The sequence below is a fragment of the Meleagris gallopavo genome, chromosome 1, assembly GCF_905368555.1.
Source record: "Meleagris gallopavo chromosome 1, MGAL_WU_HG_1.1, whole genome shotgun sequence".
NCBI classification, from domain to species: Eukaryota; Metazoa; Chordata; class Aves; order Galliformes; family Phasianidae; genus Meleagris; species Meleagris gallopavo.
The window spans coordinates 61677853-61703270 of NC_139404.1; the positions used below are offsets into that span (position 1 = coordinate 61677853).

The 25418-nt window shown below is 39.4% G+C and overlaps 1 protein-coding gene across 9 annotated transcripts in view; it reads left to right on the plus strand.

Annotated features, from left to right (window-relative positions):
* Positions 1 to 25418, plus strand: part of CALD1 (caldesmon 1) — a 183421-nt gene that overhangs the window by 88954 nt on the left and 69049 nt on the right. For 8 of the 9 annotated variants that reach the window (XM_085230691.1, XM_085230698.1, XM_085230643.1 and 5 more), the window contains one exon: positions 2260 to 2371. In XM_085230691.1, the coding sequence (XP_085086817.1) occupies positions 2301 to 2371 (71 nt within the window). In that variant the 5' untranslated portion in view covers positions 2260 to 2300. Of the gene's footprint in view, positions 1 to 899; positions 1094 to 2259; positions 2372 to 25418 lie in introns of those variants that run through there. The other variant, XM_085230658.1, reaches the window with a different exon arrangement.

Sequence of the window (25418 nt, forward strand, 5' to 3'; positions counted from 1 at the left end):
CCTTACCTTCCAGCTGGGAGAACCATATTGCTCCTGCAACATGTGTCCCTCTAGCAAGGGTGCTGGGGCAGAATTTAGCTGCATGGATAGGCTGAGATGAAATGAGAGAATGGCAGATTTGGTGCTCTTTGCTCTTCGAGGTATCTGCAGTGCTAAGAGTAAATAAACACAAGATTAAAAAAAAAAATCTTGTTGCAACCTGTTTTTTACATATATCGTATAATTGTATATTAAAAAAAAAATAAGAAGAGGAGCAGCCATTGTAAAGCCAGTATCAGATTTGCGAAATTAACATTCCCTTTGAACCTCTGCAGAATAACCCCAGCCAGCCAAACACATAGAAACTAACAACAACAACATTTTAAATCCCCCAATCCAGGAACGAATGAGAAAGAAAAACACCCCCAGGAAAAGTAAACTAATAAAATAATCTTCGCAAAACCCCTGCCCTCAGCAGTGTTTTAATCTGAAAAAGGGGGGCAGAGAAAGCCACAGATTCCCTTAAGTCATGGGAGGTTTTGCTAATGCCAGTGGTGGTTTTACGGGGAGTGCGCTTGGACGCTGCACCGCTGGGCATGGCTCGAAAGCCGCAAGACAGATCCGTATCTGCAAACAGAGCGCTTCAAATAGTTCCCAAACGCACCTTGGCTTTGTGTCCCTGTAAACTGCAAGCAGTTATTAAGACCCCTTTGAAGGTCGGCCCGCATCTGCAGGCTGGCTGTGCAGCGTTCCGGCCAGCCCCACACTGCCGGGTTGGAAAATGGTGGGGGGGGGCGTGGGGGGTGAGTGCAGTGTGGAGGCTAGGATTGCAGAGGAAGCTGAGGCCTCCAGCCCTGCACAGGAAGCAATCTTAGAGCAGGCCTTAAATGCCAGATTCCAGGCAGAGTTTAACTAACCACTGACAGCTCTGTAAACAAAGCAGGGACAAAAAGAGAACAGCTTTCCCTTTTCTGGTAGTCATTTTTGGTTTGGGGGCTGCAGGGGAATTCTGTAATACTCGGCTTGATGGGATATAAACCAAGGCTGAAAAGGCTTTGTATATGAAGAACTGTAAAGGGGAAAATATTTCATGGACTAAATCATAAAGAAGAAGGTAGGGCATGGGGAAAATGCATGGATTAAACTACAAAAAGATATTGCTACTTTTGTTTTTTTGAGCAAGATTTATATATAGCTTGGCTCCTCCTGGGTGGTATTCAAAAGCTCCGGCTTTCTTTCTTTTCTCTTTTATTTTCCTCTTTTTTTTCTTCTGCTCTCTCCCCCCTTCTCTCTCCCCCCCTCTCCCCCTGATTTTCTCATTTTTTTCCTCTTTTTTTTTTTTTTTTTCCATTTTTTTTCTTTTTTTCATTTCTTTTCTTCCTTTATTTTTCCTTTCTTTTTCTTTTTCTTCTCTTCTTTTTTCTTCTCATTTTTTTTTCTTCTTTCCTCCTCTTTCTCTTTCTTTTCTTTTTCTTTCTTTCTTTTCTTTTCTTTTTCTTCTTTTTCTTTTTCTTTTTCTTTTTCTTTTTCTTTTTCTTTTTCTTTTTCTTTTTTCTTTTTCTTTTTCTTTTTCTTTCTTCTTTTCTTCTTTTTTCTTTTTCTTTTTCTTTTTCTTTTTCTTTTTCTTTTTCTTTTTCTCTTCTTCTTCTTTCTTTTCTTTTTCTTTTTCTTTTTTTTCTTTTTCTCTTTTTTCTTTTTCTTTTTCTTTTTTTTTTCTTTCTTTTTCTTTTTCTTTTTCTTTTTCTTTTCTTTTTCTTTTTTTCTTCTTCCTTTTTTCTTTTTCCTTTTCTTTTTCCTTTCCTTTTTTGTTTTAGGAGGGGGGATAGGGACACATGGGCAGGGGCTAGCTTTTGCAAAACTTTTCATTATCTCTGCAATTTGAGAAAACAAGCAATCTCTTGTACAGCATTTTTACTGATTCCAGTAAAAACTGGAAGCTACAAGTTAAAATCCTGCTGAATTGTTGCTTTTGTTTGTAGGAAAAGACCTGTGACGTTACAAATAGCTAGTCTGCGGCTAGCAGATGTATACAGTCTTTACTTAAAGCATGTTGATTTAATTTTAACTAGGAAACTAAGCTCAGGCATGGGCTATGTTTATCCTACAAGGCATTTCATTTATCTTGTTTATCTCAACAATACTGAGGAAGTTAAATTTTTTGATAGAAAAGGAAAATTGTTACAATGAAGTTCAGAAAGCAAAACAAAACTAAATGAACTCAGTTGTATAAATGCATCCATTGTGCTTTCTCTCTGATCTGAGTGGTCATCTCCCTTTTAGATTTGGATCATTCCAGAACTCTGAACACTTGAGCACCCACCATGGATGACTTTGAACGCCGTAGAGAACTCAGGAGGCAAAAGCGTGAGGAAATGCGCCTTGAAGCAGAGAGGTGAGGTTATATGGAAAATGGTGTCGGTGACTTGACTTTTATTAGCAGTGGCTTTGAGGATTTTTCTTTTAAATTCAAAAGTTTGCTGCAGCTAACTGAAGAGTCCTTGCTAAAAATATGTGCCATAAAATACCTTTATTTAATATCATGGGAGAAGCTGGACGTCAGTGGTATCTGTTGCCTATATCCCTTAGGGCATTATAAACTGGCTTCCAGTTATTTTGCTGAATGGATGAATGTGAACAGTGAAGGTGAACTATGGTAATGTGAAACTACTGATAGGAAAACTCATTCTCAGATTCTATGTGAAGGAGTGTTTGCTGTATGAAACAGATTTTGTGTTTTTAGATGTTGAGCTAAAATTATAGGTTTTCAATTGAAAGTTGAGATACCCGTGGTGGATGTGGTATAGTATATCTGTGACTTGTATGCCACTGTTTTGCAATTGGTATTATGTTTGTTGTGCCTGCCATTACTTATTTACAGGCGATACAGGCAGCATTTCCTATCAGTTATTATAAATTACAGCTTTACTTTGGTGCAGTTGAGAACAGAACTTGACATAGGCATGATGATGTCTATGAAAAGAAACAGCGTGAAAATATTAAGAATATTTGTTGAACTTCCATTTCATATTTATACAGATCCATTTGCTTTAATAGGATTTCCCATGTTTTACAATGGAGTAAGTAGAGAGAAAGTCAGGCTCTATTGTTGTAATATTTATTTTGATATAAAGATTTGATGTAGTTTATTAACAACATTGTGATTTAAAAAAAATGGAATTTAGGTTTAAGCATATTTTGTCCCACTTATATGTTTAATTTTGCGTATGGACTTCTTTTTTTTTTTTCTTGACTTTTCCATTCACTAGCAAAACTATGGTGTTTCAGGTTCTATGTGCTTTAGACAAAATACTTTTTTCCTAAGCGTTTTAAAATGAAATGAAATCAGAAGTCAGCAGAATGCAATACCAAATATATTTTGTATGTCTGCACTGAGCTTTTTAATAAAGCCTTGCTTACATAGCAGAGCTCTTTGATGGAACCTGATAGTATCTAGAGTGAACTCCCAGACAGATGAGATGGAATAGTGACCTTTCTTTTGAAAGGAAATGTTGCCCTGCAGAACTGGGCTTCTGAGCTCTCATCAGGCTATAAGCAGAATCCATGAGTTCTGGAAGACAGCAGTGCTGCTTGCAGGTACATAAACTTACATGAGGCATGGTGACCAAAGGGAGATGAGGTAGTCTTCCTTTGCAAACCAGCATCACCTGGTTTGTGGCTAATCCCAACAGAAAGAGAAGCAAATGTGCCGTGTCACAAAGTGGCCTTCTTATCCCAGAAGGTTCTTCTCCAGGCCAGTAGTAATATATTTTGGTTGGACAGAGTGGGAGGAATTTCAGAGCCTGTGCCAGCGCAAGTCTGGCCTGCTGGGTGAGCAGAGCTTCTGCTCCCAGTGGTATCTGGCTTGCGCTTCCTATTGCAGCATTTATTTAAGCAGAAATGAAATGAAATGAAGGAAGGTGTGTGATGTTGCTCTTGATGTGGGCATAAATGCTGGGCACATGCACCAACTGGAAAGAAGTCTGCTGTTTATCTGAGAAGTCAAAAAAGCTCAGATATATTGCATGCTGGAAGTCCGATCTGAGGCCCATTTCCACTGAATGTACATTCACCACATGCACATTCATTTTAGCAGAGTTTTAACAGCATTGTATAATGAGAACATATCATATTCATATACTTCTAGTACACTTCTACTCTATAAAAAACAACATGCTTTTAAAACAAAGGCTAAGAGTCTAAGGTTTATTGCTAATACTCAGATGCTGTTGAGGATTCTGGGATATGTAGTCTAAGAGGTATTTTCTACCATGGAAAAAGTCATATGAACTTCTCTGTAAAATCATTCAAACTCTTACAAGAGTATGCTGAGACTGCTGAGTGATTTGGGTGCCAGTGATGTTGTGTGTCCATTTTGTGGATGTGGTGACAGTTGCCGGGGATAACGGGGTTGGCTCTTGTTGCCGTAGAAATAGAAATCCAGTATTTCCAGTGTGTCACTAAGTCACAGTGTAACACATAGGCTGGACTGTTTCTGTTCATGCAGTGGGAAACTGGAGCTCTCAGGGGACAAAAGCTGCAATGAACAGCTCAGTGGTGGCCTTTGAAGGACCCATACCTGGGAAGCCCAGAGGGTTGATGTCTCTACCTCCCTTACATGAACAGGAAGTCAGGCGGTTGGGGCAAGAGAGTGATGGCCTCTAAGGTGGGATACAGCCCCAACTTATCCATGCATGCATCCTTTTGGGAAGTGTTTTTTGCAGTGCGTGGGGCAACTGTGCTGTTTTTTGTTGTTGTAGTGGTGGTTGGTTTTTTTTGTGTGTGTGTGGTAACCTTTGTGGAGGAGACAAAATTGATGCAAGACTGGCTGGATGAGTAGGGATTGGATCTATTTCCCTGTTTTCTGCTTAGTTGCTGCAGAAGCACTCCATGCCCTTTCCCACACATTTGAAGACTGTTAGCAATAAATTGCTGTACGCTAAATCTTGCTGCACTCCCTCTGCTGCTGCCAATTTCAAGCATTCAAGTATTATGAGTCAGACCTCTTGAAAGTCACAAGACTGCTTTAAAAATCTTGAGGTCTTAAAAATAATTTAGTCTGGCCTTTTTATTTTGGGTTTGCCATAACAATAGCAGGGCCTGACTCTCAAGTTTGGATGTCTCTTGGAGCTGGGACTTCACGAAACCCACCCCAGCAGGGGCAAGGTCAGGGAGGAGCTGAACATTGGTCCTTTCTGCACAGCAAATGGAGCTGAGGGCCAGCAGGATTTAGGCATTTATTAGCAAATGAATATGAAACTCTGAGTTATGTGTAGTGGATTCACACTTCAGGGATTTGTGGATCATTCTCACCTTCAAAAATACGACTACAACATGTTTGCGTACCTGTCTGTTCTTCTGCCTTAAACCACAGCAATCTGCTAGCCAGACCTCCCTTGGTCTGAACACTTGGGTGTTTAGTCAAGTAAGAATAGTGTGTTCGTGAAGAGCAGCATGGGGGCTGAAAATGCAGTGGTTGCTCTGAGAATTGGTACCTACTGTGTAGGCTGTATTTCCTAGGTCTCCCAGAAACAGTTTAGGCTTCTTTGTGTCAAACAGTAAACACAGAAATGAAAACAAACATCATATCCAACAGCACTATTTGTAATTAAGTCAGCTGCAGTGATGCATTTTACCATTTCCTGGGTTAAAGGCACATGGAGGGTTTACCTTCTCAGCTGACAACCACAGCCTCCAGAGATGGAGAGGTGTAGATGGCTTAAAGTCTGTAAGGCCTCATGGACAGCACGCTTGAGAAGGGGTGCCTTGATGCTGCCTCTTCTGCAGGGCCCAGAGGCTGCCTGAGGCCTGGTCAGGGTAAATGTACCATCAGCTTCCCAAGTGACCATTATGCTAGAGCCACTGTTGCCCAGCAACATATGCCTGACTTCTGGAGATGCTTACGGTGAGTCCAGTCCACGTGGGCTGATGTTGTTGTTGTTCCCCTTCCTTTCTAGAAAGCTGATGAAAATGATGATGCTTTGTTGTGGTGTGTAGCTCTGCTGTTTTGGGTTGATATGCTCAGGAGTGATGATGAGGAAGCTACCTTTGTCTTTTAAAGACCAACAGAATGGTTCACCCTTGGCATGTGCTTTTACTATTAGTTCATGCCATGACAGCTCAGATATAAATTGCTACCGGTTCAGAAATCTCATGTTTCATTAGCATTTTACACTCTTCTCATTTCAAGATATACTTCATCACCTGGTTTTCCATATAGGCCTGTTATATCCACCCAGAATTAGCCTCCAGTTGGATTTTTTTGGCTTTTTGTGTTTACCTGTTACTTCTGAAGATTTATCATCTTTTTTGAAGTTACACCAAAGACCTGTCTAGGGGCATATGTCCTAAAATGGAGGTGGGACCTGCCCCCAGAGTGTCAGATTTACTGCATGTACTTGTGCTGCCAGAACTCTGCAAGACTTTCTAGACACAGGCTGGAACAAAGTACAGCACTGTTAACTGCTCCAGTCTGATAGCATTTTGTGTGTGGTTTCTACTACACAGCTGTGAGGGCAGGGAAAGTCAGACTCTACCAGCTATTTGGGTGACCTCTGGAACTACTATGTGGTGGAGCTGAGGATTCATCCTGATCCTTGGCGGCAGAGAGAGACCTGTGCATGGGCCCACACTGGCTGAAGTCACTTGGAAGCTTTCCATTTATTTTGCCGGGGTCTGGGCTAGGCCCTACCTGAGTTATTCCAGCCAGATGATTTATGAGGCAATCTCAGCAGCAGCCTTGAAGGAGCTGGATGAACACTTTGCCTCCTAGTCACAGGGTACATACCGTGCTGCACAGGCAGGGCTGTCACAGAAATGGTTTGTGTTTACTGATGAAAAAAATCCATTTGTAGCTGAAGCACAAGGGGCTGGCTTCTTTCAGCAAATGACACCTGCTTTTTTTTGCCTCTTCCTGGGCAATAAAAGGTGTTCTATGGCCATTGGGTTTTGTCATTTTGATGTTGTAGCTGACACTGGAAGAATTCAGTCTGGGGTTGGCTAGAGTGTGCGTGTGTGAAGTACTGAGGTGAAACACTTTTTTAAGTAGGAGAAGACCTACTCCCATGACTTCAGAAAAAAACTGCGAGCGAAGACTTATCCTTTGAATTCTCTGAAGAATAGCTCTCAGGTTAATCTATTTAGCACATAAGCCATGAATTTATAATTGACTGGCCTACCAATTCCCCAGCAAAGTATTTTCACCTTTCCCTGGTACCAGGACTCTTTTAAACATTATACTAGCAAGCAGGTTGAATTTGTTTCCTTGCCACACCATCACCACTGCACAATTCCAAAAACTCTGAGGGTCGGTGTCAGACTGGTCTCTATTTAACTGATGCTTAACTGAATTTGAACCACAGCTTTGCTTTGTGTAATGCTCTTCCCCAAAGGAAATACAAATACAGTGTAAAGAATTGGCTATCTAGCAACAAATCTCAAGCTAGTAAAAAAGCTCTCTTTAATCATGTTGTGGGCTATGTAGGATCTCCTGACAGGAATTGTAGTAGTCTTAACTAAAGAGCTCGTCTCCTTGCAGATCAATAAGGTATTAATAAACATATGCTAATATTCAAGTGTCACCCGCATTTATGCTGTAAATAATTATAAATGGAAGAACATTTCATGCCATTCAATGCACTTATTTTATCTTTTATTGAACTTGAATTAGTGTTTATATCACAGTGACTGTAGCAGGAAGCTGTCATTAGGGTATACAGAGAAAGGTTACCATTAAGCTTAATGCCTCATTATGTCATTAATTACTAAATGTAGTAGGTAAGGATTTTTTCTTAATTATTTTTTAAAACATGTAACAGTTCAATGGCAAACTCTCTCCACCTTATCATTTAAACAATTTGATAAGGCAGTGTGGTTCCCATTTGTGAACATAGGTTAGGGAAATTTCACAGAAATAACCTGGCTTGTGGATTGTGGATAGAGGCAGCTTTCAGTTGGCTGGAAGTCTCCTGGAGTGTGCCTGTTGAGGCTGATGTAGCTCAGGTAATCATAACAAGAGCTGAACCTACAAGTTAAGAAGGTAAAGGCAGCAGAATCAGACAGTGTGTCCTTATAAGACTTAATGAGAAGTGTGTTGCTTATCTTCTGAACAAGTAAGACAAAAGATGTTTGTTGCCTCGGTGTCTTAGTACATTTGTAGCACAAGGAAAGTTCATCGTTGTGAGGCACAAAATAGGCAATTTCTGTGCTTCTGACTAAGACAGCTTAGGTGAGGATAAAAAAGTATTAATATTAGATCAGCACTGAATGACCATAAACAGCTTTTGAAACTGCTTGTTATTGCTGAAAGAGTTATCTCTGGGATAGGGTATATAGTAAGGACAAATGTTAAACATCGTTCAAAGCTTAAAAATGAGCGTAAATTGATACTTCTAAATTATCTCCTATGTTTTGAAATGCTGGGGATTGTATATGCCTGGTTGCATTTTCATTAATAGTCTTCAGAGATTGTGCTTTGATTCAGACTTTTGTAACTGAGAATGATCTTAACAAGAGTTTTCAAGGAGTGCATGTTTAAACATATGAGAGGCTGACTGCATATACTTAACACAGAATTTCCCAATGTTCATGATTTATTTCAGAACAGTACTTCCAAAAACGTCACCCTCTGGCTTCCAGAGGACTGTGCTTTGTTTAATTCAGCCTTCTTTTGGTACTAAAACACAAGCTACAGTGATTTTATCTCTTCATGTTCTTTTTATATATCCTCAAGTTTCAAGTTCAAGGGTATCTGCTTGTCTTTCCACAAAATACTTTCTGCAAGAGCTGAGACATGACATATTCTGCCCAGAAGTTAAATATTTTAAAAAATGAATAAATAAGATTAGAAGTGCATGAAGATTGAGCACAAATTGAGACAAAATAGTCCAGCTGTTAATCTGTCTTCCCAGCTACCTTACATTTCAGGACTGACAGAAAATATTTGGATTGTCAAGGTGAATTTGGCCCTGCACATTATACTGATCACTGTTCCTGGAATTCTTGGAGTTCATTCTTAACACAGGCAAAAAACCATAATTGATTCAGTGCCTCCTTAAAGCCTGCCCTAATGTTGTCACTCTGAAGTGAGAGTGGATATTAGACAAATCTTTGCTTTGCTAGCATTTCAGATGCCCTGGAGATAATAACCAAACATACACAAACCTGAGTAGAGCCCTACCACTTAATTTTACAGTGACTGTGCATTTTGCAGGTTGTATTTTCTTTAAATGTCCTAATGGAGAAGTGTTTTATAAAAGAAGCCTTGTTCTTCCAAATAGTTAGACATGAAAAATATAGACTTTACTCAACTACAGTTCATAAGCAGACAACAAAATGGGCTCCTTAATATTTCAGATATTAATCCCACATGTATGTTAAGATTATTCTATAATCTCTGTACTACATCTACCATAGCAGCTAAACTTCTAGGAGGAGAGCATCCAGACAGCTGGCAAAGTGCCACGTCTTTCACCTCTTTCAGCAATGTGGCAAGTTTGCTTTAGAATCACCAAGGAGTGTTAGAAATTCTTGGGTGAAAAGCTCCCCTTCCCATCCTATAGCCAGCTAGCCCATCTATCCCCAAAAGAAGTCTATCATTCTGTTTTCTACTGTATTTTTATTAGCTTAACTACTCTAAAGCTTTTGATGAACTGGATCTTATTTAAATGCCTACTAAATACGGGCATTGAGCCATGGCTTTTGGTGCTTGTTATTGACAATTTTAGTATGCATATTTAAAAGGGTACCAGGAGTCGTAGGACAGTATGGTATTTCTTCATGGTTTTAAGAATTACTGAGGCATAGGCACTGCACAAAGGAAAACATGAGGCTGAAGGAATGTAGATGGCATTGTACATATACGTCAATGGCTGTCCTGTCACATTTATGTGAAAAATAACATCTCTTTAGTATCTTATGTGCAAATCGGCAGAATGTAGTCAATTAAGCTAAGATAGTCTGTAATGTTCTTGCAGCTCTGTGAATCTGCCATTGTTTCTTCAGACACTGTAAATCATAACTAGCGTCAGAATTTTCTCATACAAATGACTTCAGAAATTCAAAATGCAAAAAACTACATTAACTCAATATTAGCCTGAGGCTTGTGAAGGCCCAGAGACTTGGAACTTTCTGTAGCAGCTACAGATGAGCCGTGTGGTACCTCTGACTACAAGTATCTCTTTCCCTTGTAGGCAGGCTGGCACCCTAGTGCCCCTGGCAGCATTTCCTGTCCTTTGGCAAGGAATCATAGAATCACATGAATGTATCAGAATGCATCAGCTCTTCATGGAAATCACCTTCTACAAAAGCTTGGTTAACTCAGTATGGCAGGGACTGTGGCTACTGTCCTTAAAAAAAAAAAAAAAAAAAAAGCCAGAATAAAGGACACTTGATTATTGGTTCCTGAGTCTACTTTCTGTCAGACTTTCTCTGACAGATGGGGAAATCCCCCATCTTCATTGATCTAGACAGTCAGTGTCAATTGGCAAATGAACCTGCAAGAGCCATTGCTAATGTTTATTAGATCCCCAGGCTTGTGCCTGTTCATAAATAAAAACAATTGATCTGTATTTTTGTTCTAGACAGTAAGTATGTGATTAAGCTCTCATCTGTGTGGTCACTTCCCACTTGCCCAATATCTGCAACTAGCGAAGAGGAAGGGTCAATTTAGTTCACCTCCAAGCCATAGGATTGTGTATATCTTATGGCACAAATATATATGCTTATAAGCAATTTGGCCAAAAATGCCCTGTGTGTGTGGTGACACAACATCGCATCTGGAAGAGGTGTTGAATATAGGCTGCTGTGGATGGAGAGTGATGTTTAATTTGCTCTTTTGCTTTAAGCAGAAGAGAATAACTGAAAACCAGTCCCTAAAACTTCAAATTTCCAGACTGGTGTACAAAATATCTCTTAGCTGTTACATCACAATGCCTTGTTTTCAGTGAATAAGAACATTGTTAAACTTGTTGCTTTATTGTCTTGCTATTCCTCAGGGCACACTGGGCACAGGAAAGGAAAAGTTATAAGACACAAAAGAAATTGTAGTCATTATTCAACTACGATACTCTTTCAAGAGTGACATGAATATGACATGAGTTTAGCCAGTGGGTTTCTAGGAACATCTGCTTCTCAGTGTGAGTTAACGTTTTAACATCATCTTAATGAACTGATATCTGAAATTAAGCTGGAAAATCAGATTTCCATTTAAAAAGCTGAAACCAATTTGTTTGCAGGGATAATAGAAGTCAAATTCATTACATGAATAAGCATCGTATATAAGCACTATCAAATTGCTGATAGCCTGGGTAAAGTTACCTTTTTACTGTTCACTGCAAAGAACTATAGAGGGAAAAATGTGATGTGTAAATTATACTCCAAACTGATTCCAGCTTGCAGAAGCATCACATTTGGTCAATTAGATCCTGCATTTTGGCTTTGTGCCTTTAAACAAATATATCATTACTGAAGATAAATGCTTATAAGCAGCTTTATTTCTCTCACGATAACCTACTTATTAGCTTGCAGTAAGCAAAGAAAATCCTCCATGCCAGCAGATTGTCTTTGTGTGATCAAGCTCTTTCATGAGACGTCAGGTGTATGTGCTTCTTGGGCAACTTAATTTATCAGCACACAGCTGCAGAAATATTCCTGCCAGAACTAAGATCAGTGGGCAACTGCCCCATAGAAAAGAAGTCTCTGTTGATGCTGGCACACAGAGTGACTAGGGGCTGGTAACAGAAGTGGTACAGCTACACATAAGAAAGAGCAGTAGTTTTGTCAGCCTTTTGGTGGGGTCCTTATCTTCCTGGGAAGCTGTGAGGGTGATGAGAAGTGGAGAAGTAAGCAGGATGTTTCTCTATTCGTTTATTGGAAAGTATAAACCAATGGGTTGTATATGTGGCAGTTAAAGGTCAGTCTCATTGAGAATGACATTAAGAAAATATAAATAGATGCTGTTTTTCTCTCTTTCATGTCAAAACCTGTTGGTGAGACTAAAACTTGCATATTAATAATCTTTTTTGGGTGGAATTTTATTGGATAAGCCATTGAAAAATGGCCAGCAAAATTTGACATAGAAAATCAAGGGAAGAATGTAACTCAACAGCTAGTTGTGACTTTTTGTTTAAAAATGAACAAAGAAACAAAAAATAACATTTTTATTTTTTAACCTAGCATTTTTATTTTTTAACTTAACATTTTTATTTTTTAACCTAACATTTGCGGAATACATGCTTCAGTTTCCTTTAAGATAGCTTGTGACCCATTTGCAATTGAGATAAAATCTAAAAGCCAGCATGGACTACTTTTGCAAGAGATTATATAGACAGTGTTCTTCTTGTGCTGAGGCTGTAAGAGTGTTGCTGAAAACTGGTACTAAAAAGCAGGGAGTCTTCAGTGATTTTAAATTAATTCTCTATACTCGTGCTTTCCTCTTTCACCAGTATGAGACAGCATTTTGTCTACTGGTATTTAAACTGATTCTCAAACAAGTAAACCTTCTGTGAGTGCTCTTTGTATGATATAAACCTGATGCATATCATGGTAAATTTTTAAGTCAATTAAGTGCACACAGTGGAGAGTAACCACATGAATGTGGCTCAAGTTGCTGCTTGTCATCCAAGTCTCTTGCAAGGAAGGTATCTTACTGTGAAACTGTGTGGAAGAGTAAGCTTTTTTATATTTAGACTGAGAAGTTTGCACGGATTTAATTCACTTGAGGTAAACTTCTGCAACTTCTATGTACAGACAAGGTCTTTGTGACTGCGGAGAGGCATGTTGGTATTGGAGTCTTCAATAAGGAACTTGTGTTGATCTTCAGGGTTGGCATTTTCCATACAAATCTGTCTCCTTTCATAGTTGCTTTTGTCTGCTGGTAACATGAAGCTGCAGAGAAATGGGAGGTATGTGCCATGGATGCAGAGGCTCAGATAACTGACCTACTTCAACCCCTTTCAGGAGAAGGCTGATACGAGATGGGTGAATGAGGTTTTATGCATATCCACCAATTGCTGCTGACCTCATGTCAAGAAAAGCATCTCCATGTCTTGCTGTAAGCCACAGTGGAGTCGGCAAATGGCTACAGCTATTCCTGGTCCTGCATCAGGCTTCTTGCAGTAGCTTGGACTGTTGTTTCTAGCTGTTTCAGAGGGGTATCCTGCAAAGATGGAGAGAAAAATTAGAGAGAAAATTCGCAATTTTGCTTTTAAAGTGAGAAAAGCAGTGCAGGAGTATCTGAGAACACATGTGCTCAGTTGTTCAAAAAACATAGTGCTTCTTACCATAAAAGGATTTCCTTTGCATAATAGCTTAATTCGTAGAAATGTCATTTTTTATATATGTACTTATTTTTAATGGAAGGAGGGGTGCTTTTGTTAAGCAAAACGTTGACTTCAGTGAGCAGACAGTGCTTCACAGGAGCGAAGTGTTTTCATTTATAACATTGCCCTCTAGCAATAAGAGCAAAATCACATGTTCTGTGTACCAATCCTGGGTATTTCTGAAAAGCATAATTATAACATGGTAATGAGAAAAGATACAGGGTTGCAAGTTATCCGTAGAGCTTCCGGATATAGAAAATAAACCCTTTTCACTTGCATTTTCTGAACAGAGGAAAAGAAGGAGGTGCTATAAACAAATTTCAGTGAAATGGAATTTTGATGAAATAGAAACAAACCTCATAAAACTTTTTTTTCAGCAGCCTTCATAAAAATTCAAAAAGTTTTCAGCAAAAAACAGCTATCAGATTTTCACAAAAAGGCTTACAGCTGTGACGTTGACCACCAGCTAAGACTGTCACCACTTCTCCTACTGCTTATCATCTTGTGAGAGGCCCAGAATACAGTGAAGACTTAAGAGGACAGCCCTTTTGATCATCTGTATGTAGATGTTACTTGTAACTGCGCCACATCATGATATGGTTATTCCTTTGCATTCGTATGGCACATCATGCAATCCCTTGAGATGAAATTCTCAACTCCCAGTCTGGTTTTCTCCCTTTGCCCCCTGAAGAAAGCTTTTCTAAAAAAAATTGAAAGGAAGAAAGTTGCGTGTGTTTTCACAGATAAAATGGCTGAACAGATATTTTCACAAGAGCATGGAGTCCTCAAGAATAGCATTGCTACAGTTTGTTTGGAATAGGTTTCTTTTTACTAACCTGCACCTGCTAAACTGAACAGTTCTTGCGGCTTTACCAGTTTATTGTCAGCCCATACAAAATGACAAGCTTTTTTAGGCACTACTGCTCAGAACATTCCCAAGATTCTCCAGCTAGCTATTAGTGCACTGTCTTAATAAGGCAGCGCAATAGTCACATAAGACAAGGAGATGACTTTTCTAAACACTGGCTACACATGGATTCCTTTTATGGTCCAGCTTGTGCAGTGGGGTATTCCACTGAAGGTCAGCGACACGGATAACAAAGTGCTTCCCACTGCAGCTTGCCTTTTGAGTGGAGGCATCACGGTGCCACATGTACAGCCTGCTCTGAGAGGGAGAAAAAGAAATAGCTAGTAGGAAAATGTAGGAAAAGGGCAAAAGAACCTGTGGAGTGCTGTGTATTTTATATGGATGCTATTACTATGTTCACCATGGCTGCAGGATGAAGTTGTAAATGCCATGTGCAGCAGAAATGTGCATGTGCTGGGCTGGTATTTTGTACCAAAAAAAAAAAGAAAAAAGAAAAAAGAAAAAAAAGAAAGCCCCCTGAAAAATTTCTCAGTAGGGTTTCAGAGTTCAGGAACACCAAGGGCAAATTTTTATGTCATGCTCATGAATATGGCTTTTCATTCTTGCAACAGTATGGGATAGCGAGCTAATGACCTTTTCAAACCAGTGAGTTATGATGGCTGGAGGGGTTGTCTGTGCTGCAATGCCACAAGATGAATTAATTTAAGCAAAAGGGTTTTTTTTTTTATTTTTTTTAATTTTCCCTCCCACCTCTTTCTCTCCATACAAGCTAGTGAGTCTTTTCCCTCATTAGCATGTAATTGTCTTACATTGGAAAGTTGAATAAGATCCTTTAGGGCTATTGTCTTATTTCTTATAAAAATATTGCAGGGAATGAGTGAGTCATTTCAATATTTCTGAAGAGAAAGGATATATTGGCTATTAATTTAATATGAGAAATCCCCTATTAAGTAATGAAAATCTATCTCATCTTGTTTTGTCAGGCCTGAATGTATGTACAGGATATATATAAATTGAATGAAGAAAATATATCTTCAAGGCAAAACAGAAATGTTTAGGCATATTCAATAGGTCTGTAATCTAATTTTTCTTCTACTGATTATTGTCAGATGGGCTAATACGATACCTAATAAACCATGTCAATGAAAGACTTCAATTGTGTCACCAGCTCTGACAGTGAGAAAGGAGAAGCACTTGAAGATGTTTTGGTGACTCATCTCTTAGAAGTCAAACTTTCTTCATCTGTTTTGCTGTTGCTAAACTGTCCCCATCTTGACTTCACCTATCATGCTCACAGTATATTTACAATGAAATCCTGATGCAGTGACTTTGATATCATCCTAAGTCTTGCATGTTTGTGGTTATGCTGGGTTTGAAGGGAGTGTGACTTCTCAGTTTGTTGGCTGTATGGTTTTACTGGATATAATATCTCACTTGGAGAACATAATGGCATAAATGTGCACGACTGGAGCAAAGATCACATGACATGCAGTTTGGTTAGAGAGAGCTCCTAAACTTTTGTCGATGTCTGTTGATAACAGAAGAAATCTGAAATAGAAATGATTATTGAATAATACTTTTTAAGGCAGAAACGGACTAGGTTGGCCCTTAGTTAAACTCAGAGGATGAATTTAGTAGGCTGCGTCATTCCTTCATAGCTGTTCCATGTTATACTGCATTCACTATTTTAAAACTTGCTCTCACATGTTTCAGTCTGAATCCTGTTTTCAGTGGTTGTGAGTGTTTAGCAATTACTCTGAATTTAAGGAATTGGTATAACGGAGAACAGAGATCATTTGTCCTGTCGTCATCATACTGCTGGAAGAGAAAATATTGGTAAGATGTCTTGGTGACTAGGAATGACTTTTCCGTCACCAACCTGTCTTCCTTTATTTATTGGTTGTTCTTTCCTCTTGGGGAAGAACTTGGCCTGTACCCTGTCATCAGTTTTTAAGCCAAATTCTTTATGGAAGTCAATAGGGAGTCCTGCGCAAAGGGAAATGACATAATGTTGCCCTTTAGTCTTACCTACCGAGAAGCAGACTTGGGAAACATACACATTTTCCTAATTACTGAGCACTGAATTTACAGCATATGTTCATTTTCTATCGACATCCGGCAGCTACCCAACATATTGTAAATTGGGCCATTTGTATTCAAAACAATTGTTTTTAATAAAAATATTCTGAATGTTGTCTTTATTTGGATTACATATGGTAAGTATTGAGGTCTTCACTGTTCTGAGGTGAAGAATGAGCCATTTTTATGAGAGACATTGACTGTTCTTAGCTAAAATGTCTCCTTGTCCTACTGGAGTACATGATGAGTTAGTAGGCTGCCACATTTTACTCAAGCAATAAATGCATTTTGCTGAAGATGCGTCTCTGTAGTTTGCAATGCACTTTTCATATGAAAGTGTGAACGTACGCTGATACCATCTGAATTGTCAACTTTTACAGGAGAAATGCTTCTGTGCCTAATGGCGTACTTTTACAGTGACATTAAGTTGCTCCTCTGCAGGGCAGAATGAATAGAGTTTCAGAACAGCTTTAAAATTGAGACTTTTAAAATAAGATAATCAGTTTGCTTGTTAAAATTCAGACTCTTTAAGTGCTTAAGTAGATGAAGGAAGTCTGTAAGCATAAGGAATATAGATGAAACACAGCCTCAGGGGAATGCTTCAAAGGTACCTAGAGGAGATTCCTTCTTTTGGGAGTAAAACTATTTTAACTTTTTTACCCCTTTCCTTTAGCGCTGGATTGTGTTTGTTATGGCATAAACTGTTTATATATACTTCATAACCTTACCAACTGAGATCTAGACAATCTTTTTTTTCATCATCCAGGTAACAGAGTAATGCAATTCAATTAGCTTTGCTGATAGTGAGCTAAGAGTGATTCATTGGCACAGCCAAAAACCTAGCAGATGGGATGGATAAAACCTTTATTCTTGCCAATTTATCTATTAGATTTTTCTCCAACCTACAGCTGCAGAATTTTGAGAATGTGGAGAATCACCCAAACCAGAATTTTCAGAATCAGCATTTTGATATTGGTCATTTCTAGAAGAAGTCATGAAATATCATCTTTCACAGTAGGCTGCAATAATCCACTTCTTTAAGTTTTATGGTCTTTAGATAGCAGGATGGCCTGCATCTATTGATTACACTTAAGTAAAACTTCATGCACATTTTGTGGCATGGAAAATTGGATGCAGACCCTTTGTTTATCTCTGCCACTCAGCCTGTTGACTTCTGAATGTTGATACGGAGATGTTATAGTGCATATGGTGGTGACTTCCTGGGCTGACAGTCTGATAATGCTAGACTTGTTAAACGTTGGGTGCCAGGCACTGAATTGGCATGAGCTGTTTTGCACAGCCTGCAGTCTGTTTGTGGGACTGCCCTGCTCTTAATCTGCTAAATAGTTACAAAGGCTGGAGATGAGCAACAGCACCTCCTTGTAGCCCTTTTCCTCTGGATTTTATGAGTTTCCATGTGATACGGCTTTTGTTTAAGGCAGTCAGAAGTGTCTTTCAAGTGTCTGCAAGCTTTAGAGGCACATCTTGAAAAGCCAGTTGATAGGGTACTTTAATGCATTACTGATTTGTCTGTGTGAGAGAACGATGTGGAAGACATCTGGAGACTTGTTCTGGCCAAGACTAACAAACACGATGCTGATTTTTTTGGGAAAGTAATCAGAAAATAGGGCAGAAATGATACCAGACTCTTTGACTGAAAGTGCTTTTGTGCCATTTGTAAACTGTATTCACCATCTGGGTTAGCAGCTATGGTCATATCAGATTATTATTTTTTCCCTGTTTTTGTCTTGCTTGTTTTTTTTTTTTTTTTTCTTAAACCAGAATCATGTCCCCATTTCTTGTAAATGTGCCTTTGTCATCATGGGTTTAGGCTGTCATAATACATTTTTCCTCGAGCTCCATCTTTAATCACTTAGTGGCAGACCTGGGAATAGAGGCCATGCCTTAGACAAAGGACCGTCATCTCAGTAAGGCAGAGAACAGCTGCGAGCTTTCCTACAGAGCAGCCTGGTCTTCACTTCACCTGCAAGCTGTGTTTCCAGCATCTTGTAAACTAGGACAAATACAGTTTCACCTTTTAATAAACAGAACTGTGTCTCAGAAGAGACAGAACTGCTTGCAACCTTTACACAGAGAAAGGGAATATGGCAGTTGAGCTTATATATTTAGTGAACATTGTGAACAAATAATAAATTAAGACTTAAAGGAAAAAAATAAGTCGCTTATGTAACTCAACTCTCTTCGCTAGACTTCCTCCTCCCTAGCCATGCTCCCCATTATTTATCAATTAAATATGCTAGGAATATTGAGCTGCTGACCACAGAATTGGGGAGGGGGTGGAATAATGGTTATTATACTGTTCTAAAAGCCATAATACTGAATACCAGAAAGAAATGAGAGTCAGATGTAGATGATGCTGTTGAGTTGCCATTGGTAGAACAGAATGTACTGTGCTATCCAGCAGTGGTTGCTGCTTTGTGTAAAACCATATACTATGACTGAAATGTCATGTCAGTCTGTAGCGCTTGTGTGGTTTATAGGCTTCTCATTACGTCGCTAAACTGCGTGCAATAGATTAAACTGCCATTAAAATTCCATGTCTCAAAGCAGTTTATTTTGCTGTGCTAACTTCCCTCTGCTTCCACAGAAAGTTACATGTAAGACTCTTAGCATTCAGGCAAAGGTTTCTGTTTGCTATTCCTTCTATGGACAAAATTCTTATTGATTTCATCCTTTTTTTTTTTTGGAAAAAAAAAAAAAAGAAAGAAGGGATGGAAGTACATTGTTTTTTTCATCAAGCCATGTAATAGCAGGAGATTTTGGTGTCTGGGAGATAGAAAAGAGTACTGAAAACTGGAAAAGCTATCTCAAACCCTTTTTTACAAATGAAAATGGGGGAGGAGGGAAAGTTCTCCATTTCCTGCAAGGTAACAATGAGCAACTCCAGTTTTCTCCAGGTGGAGAAAACTCTCTGAAGTGGTAAATTGTTCCATTAAGAAATATAGGTAGAGGCTTTGCATAGTAACACTGACTAACAGCATGTCCCGAGTGAGGGCAAAATGCTCTGTTTCTGGAGGAGAGGACAGGGATGATGTTATCACTATGAAATATGTGCTGCTGCAACATGAATCACTTCGGTGCTTGGGTTCTCTCTGTGTTAATTAAATCATCCTTAGCAACCCCTCTTTTTCTGCTATATTTAATTTTACATCAGTGGTGTTTCATTACTAACTATCTGGAGTCACAAGTTAGAAACCAGCACCAGAGATTTGAACTGAATCTGAACTTAAAATTAGTTTAAGCTGTTATTCTTTTCTTGAAATGAAACTCAGTCCAAATCATTAATTTAAAATGTCTCTTTTTAATTCAAATCTTAACTTGAATTGAAGGGACCAGGCCCAAGCCAAACCGAAGCTGAGCTTAAAAATATACATTACTTGAACTTCATCATCAGTACTATTCCCCAAATTCCTTTATGCATATACAGTGAAGAGAAGGCGTCTTGTCTGAAATTCTTGGAGAGTGAGTATGGCTGATGGAGAAGTGCTGAACATTCAGTAAGAGTGAGGCAATTACAAGTAACAACTCAGCTAATTAGCTATGGAGTCATTAGCATATGTGATCCAGGCACATTAAAAGATGGATTTCATAGGGAGATCTAAGAAGGGAGAAAACAGGATCTCTGATGCCTACTCTTGCACCCCAAGATACAACTGCTGGCCTAAGACTGGAGGTAGAAATAAAAGATGTAATTCCTGAGAGAGTATACAGTGGGCTGGTGGTCACACTGTTAGACCCATCTGATGGAACATGTACGCTTTACTATATATAAGTGGTGAGGGCACTGGCCTTTTCCTCCATTCATATTACAGGTCTACTCTGCCCTAGAAAGAGCTTGACAGTATCTACCCTCTAATACCATTAGGTATCTCTGCAAAATCTTCCACGGATTTCAACAGTACATTTCCAAATTAATTACTTTTTAAAAAGTGTTTAGACTAATGCAAATTTGAAGGCAAACAAGACAGTAGGGATATATATCGGTGACTACTAGAAGTGATCTTTCTTTCAAGTGCTGCATGCCAACCCTATCTGCTTTGCTTCTCTCTGCTCCCATTCTATTCTGAATGTCAAATGCCTCAAAACAGGTTGAAGCTCTCCATGTGTGCCAGTAGCTGCTTATTTACTGCACGTCTTTCACTTTCTGAAGATGTATGGTGCTTTGTGTTCCATTTTCTTTTAAACAGGTTCCCCACATTTCCCAGTCATTCCAAAAGACCAGCAGTAGTGGGAAAAAAAACGTTGAAGAACAGGAAACTGAATAAAGTTTTAAAGATTTTCCTGTCTGATGGGTTCCCAGCAAACCCTGCCCATGTCACTCTGCTCTCGGTATTTTCCCAGCAGTATGGGATTATGGCTTGAGCCAGCATGGTCTTTTCCTGGTTTGTCCCAGGCACTCTCTGCACAGAGGTGCTGAGTAGCTTGCACACTCTTTATTTCAGCTCTTCTTTGCAGGAACTCTGACATTGGCCTTTATGACAGTGGGTCTTTGGCTTGTGATAAATACAACTTTTTTTCCTTTCCCTCTCTTTAGTATTTAATGACCAGTTGTCAGCATCCAGAAAAGTTGTGTTTAGATGGCATTGGAAACAGGTACCAATATGACTAGCTGACGCAAGAGTGGTTTATTTTCCATTTTAATAGTTCTTTAAACAGGTCGTGCATTGGTATACAGCTCCTTTGTTGGAATAAAAATCTTTGTCATAGGCTACAAGACAGCTAAAAATAGCTGTGGTGAGTATTTATGCTGAGGATAATCTCAAGAGAAGGTATTTTTAACTTTGCATGCTGTTTAGAATAGGAAATTCTTTTAATGCCCACATTTTCCATTCCCGGTGCCATTAGCTTTTCCCCACCCCCTTATGATGTGAGCCTTGCACTTTCTTTCTCCCTTTCATTTCTTCTAAGGTGCAAGGTTAGAGCCAATCTGCTCCAGAGGCAGACTTGAGTTTATTATTATTTTTTAAAGAAAATGCTAACTTTGGCCTTTTGTGACTGCATGGGAATTCAGTTCATTTCATGGGGCTATCAGAATGTAAACGAGATATCTCACTAAGCTGTCACCGCAAATTGGGTAATGAATGAACACTTTATTTCTCTAGCACATGGAACTAATGCGCTTGTTAGAATAACAGTGGCCAATCTATTTTATACTCCCATGGAAAGTATTCCACTTTTTTTTGGCAAGTTTGTATGAGCTGCTACTTGTACCAATACTCAAGCTAATGCTGAGGGAGAGAGAGGAAAAAAAAAAAAAAAAAAAGTAGTGTCAGGCTGAACTGTGCTTATAATTTTAAAATATGGCTCCCAGCAAAGCCCAATCCTGCATGACTCAATAAATAACTGTGATGTACCCAATAGTCAAATGTGTTGAGAGAAAGCGCTGCGTAGACTTGGAGCCTAATTCAGTGCAGGTATAAGTTGACACAACTTACTGTGTAGCCATTGAGAGGAGCTCATAGCTGAGCTGTGAGCAGTTGTGCAGCCAAGTTAGACTATTTTTTTTCTTAAAAAGAAAAAATATATACTGTTTTTAATCTTAGAAGAGGCTAGAACCTCACAGTTAATGGAAGTTAGGTAGCTTTGCAAGTGAAGCCAAAGGTGATCAATATGAAGTTTCAGCTAATTACTCATTTCATGCTTATAGTCATATGAGATACGTCCTGTCCAGACAGGCAGATTTTTAAAGGTATTTCAATAAACAGAAAAAGAGAGAAGTGCCTCGTGATACTCTCTGAAACCTCTGTCAATTTCTACAGGGGCTTTACAGAAGCAGATCTGCATGTGCTCCTGACAGTGTCACCCGTGCTCTCTCCTACTGCTGTCAGCTGCAGAGCATCCTTTTGGCCTCTGGTTATTTTGAAGGTGAAAAATAAGTTTCAAGGCTCTCCTCCTCCTCTGTGGAGGTGATGAGGACAGGTAGGATCTGTGGCCTATGAACCGCCTGCCCTGTTTGACAGACAGTGCCGTTGGCTTTGTGGAAATAGTGTTTGTATTTTGACAGCTCATGTTGCTGTCAGGTTGGATACTGTGTTTGCATTTGTTGCATCAATATGTAGGTAGATGTGTGCACATGCCCCGCAGTTCTGGAACTCTGACACCCCTGACAAAAGGGATGGCAGCTGCACAGCCTGCCTGCAGTGCTGACAATGTGAGAGAAGAAGCTTGGAGGATGGAAGAGCTTTTTAGTGCAGACTGCACCTTGGCTTGAAAGGCTTGCCAAGTGAGCAGTGTGACGTTCATAAAGATCAGGGTTTAGTTTCGCATGTATAAAGCTGTTTCCCAGAAGATAAGAGGTTATTAAACATTACTGCTAAATAGAGAATACAACCTTCAAAACAGTTGTAAATGTTAGGGAAACATGCTGTCTACTTCCTGGCTCGAGAGAAGTTGGGTGCTCTGATAGGCCTTGCTGGAGAAACTGTGGTAAACAAGTAGCCAGGTCAAAGGACTGAGGTCTCCTGCCCAGAGGTAGCTGATGACCTAACACAGGCAGGTTTCTGTACTCCAGGGAGGTCTTTGCTGAAAGCCATCAAAAAAACACATGGGGAAGAGCATAGGGAGTAGAGCTGATGAGCATGCTATAAGCTCAGCTATCCTGGGGGGCTCTTGCCATGGGTGGGCAAAACCTGTGGGGAGCAGCAACCAGTGGACTCAGCTTCGTTTCTTGCTCCAGGATCAGCACTGGCTGTGATATTCCACCAGCGAGGCCAGAAACTGTCAGAATCAGCAAGGAGAAAGCTGGTGGACTGCAGCCATGCTGGATACTCTCAAGAAAAAGGCGCAGGGAGCATCATGAAATTTTTCTGCATGTGCCATAGTCTTGACAGAGAGGCAGCTTTGCTGAGTTAGCTCTCATGGGTGCCAGGTGTAACGTGTCCACTAAAATCTGGCTGGAGACCACCAAGTTTCTCACATTCTCACTTTATGGGATTTAGTCAAATGATTTCTTTTGCAGTCTCTTGCCTTTCTTATCTGATGAAACTGTGGCTACATTAAATTTTAGGATTTTACTCCTTTCTCTGTTGTCTAGAATGTGACAAGATCAAATTTCCCCCTTCTGTCATGAACATTAGTACCTTAATTTTTTTGTTTTACATGAAGTTTTTTCAACAGTAAATCCCTCCCAGGCTGCAGTTATATAATATTCAAAGTCACAGTAATCATAACAGAATCCATCTCACTTAGTAGTATGGCACTCATGGAAATGAAAATGTCACAGCAGGACTTTTTTTTGCAGAATTTTGCTACTGCACACATAATTTGTAAGACTTGATCCATGAATGATGAGTCTATTTTTAGGCCCATTGTATTGAGCTGTTTATATCTTCAATTTTTTTTTAACTTGCAATATGGAAGCAAAAGGCATGTTGTTTTAAAGCAAGAGACGATATTGTAATGGCAAAATTTCTTTAATATTACTGTTTTGCATACATTCTTAGGGACTAAACCAAAGCAGCGGAATTAAAAAGTAGCATATCTACAAATGTGTAGGGTGAAAATTGAAAAATACATTTCAAACAAAGCACCATATCCACTCATCTGCTGTGTATGGGCTACCCTCCATGAACTGAATGCAAGACGTAATTGAATGGAGACACTATCATCAGTGAAACTGCATAAAGATTAAATTTGGCTTGATCTTTCTCAGGGACATTGTTGTATAGCTCTTCAATAAAAGAGACTTGAGCAGACATGTAGAAGATTGCAAAATACAGCCAGTGCATTATCAAACCTTCTAGTTAGAGTTCTTAGGAGCAATTAGGACAAGTAATGGTTGATTTAACACGAGTAAGAATTTGTGTTACAGATATTCTCCTGTGCATAGTCTGTAGGATGAAAGAGAAGTATTTTAATGGATAATTTTAATTTTAGTTGTCTCTTTAGGATGATCTGTAATAGCTTGAGGAGCTATCTCTACAATCCTTTCCATTCCATGCACACCATGTTGTCCTTGATTCCTTCAGCACTGTCTAGAACTCTGCTAGAAGTCTTCTACTGCTGCTCCTGATGCAAACTGAACCTTCTACTCATGTAAAAATACCAGCATTTTAATAGCAGTAGACATGCCCATCTTTGGATTGCAGTGTGTTGTGAAATGACAATATCATTACCACACTTTCCTTAGTGAAGGATGACTTCAAAATTTCTGTGGCAGCTTCCAGCTGACCTATGCAGGCTATAACACTTGAATGGCTGTCCACAGGATTTAAGCGGGGTTTTGAAGAGCTTTACTATGATGGAGGCTGAGTAGGTTTGTAATGTCTCTTTGCATTTCTTCAGGAAATCTGCAAGAGATTAGAGTTAAATCTTAGCCTGTTCAGCCTGTTTTGATCAAACTTGTCACAGTTTTAATTCCACTAATGCAAGTATGGGGGTCACATACATCATATATCCTATGAATAAAGGTTGGGGGAACTGGGCTTGTTTAGCTTGGAGAAGAGAAGGCTCCAGGGAGATCTCATTGTGGCATTCCAATATTTCAGGGCAATGTATAAACAGGAGGGGGAACAACTGTTTACAAGGGTGGATAGTGATAGGACAAGGGAGAATGGTTTTAAGCCGAGACAGGGGAGATTGAGGTTAGATATTAGGAAGAAGGTTTTCACACAGAGGGTGGTGACACACTGGAACAGGTTGCCCAAGGAGGCTGTGGATGCCCCATCCCTGGAGGCATTCAAGGCCAGGCTGGATGTGGCTCTGGGCAGCCTGGTCTGGTGGTTGGTGACCCTGCCTGTGGCAGGGTGATTGAAACTAGACGACTGTTGTTGTCCTTTTCAACCCAGGCCATTCTATGATTCTGTATGATTCCTAGCACTGCATGGAATTGCCAGAAGGGGTGTGGAGAGTCTTCTCTATAGTACTGCAAGGTGATTGCATGCTGTGAGATGGATGGAAGCTGATAGATTAGAAACACTGAGAAAGCAAAAGAAACTTTACTGATTGGCCTGTGTTGATGACAGCTGTGCCATCTGAATGCACAGGTGAGAGATTGGAAATTTCTCAAAATTCTGTGTTAAATTCTGAAAATATTATCTTGATGTCAATATTTTTTTTGTTGTTTGTTTTAAATGTTCAGTGTAATTTGATGGTAATTTAAAAATGATTTAAAAATGTTTTACATCAGAGAAAATGCTTGTCTTTATTCTTCCTTT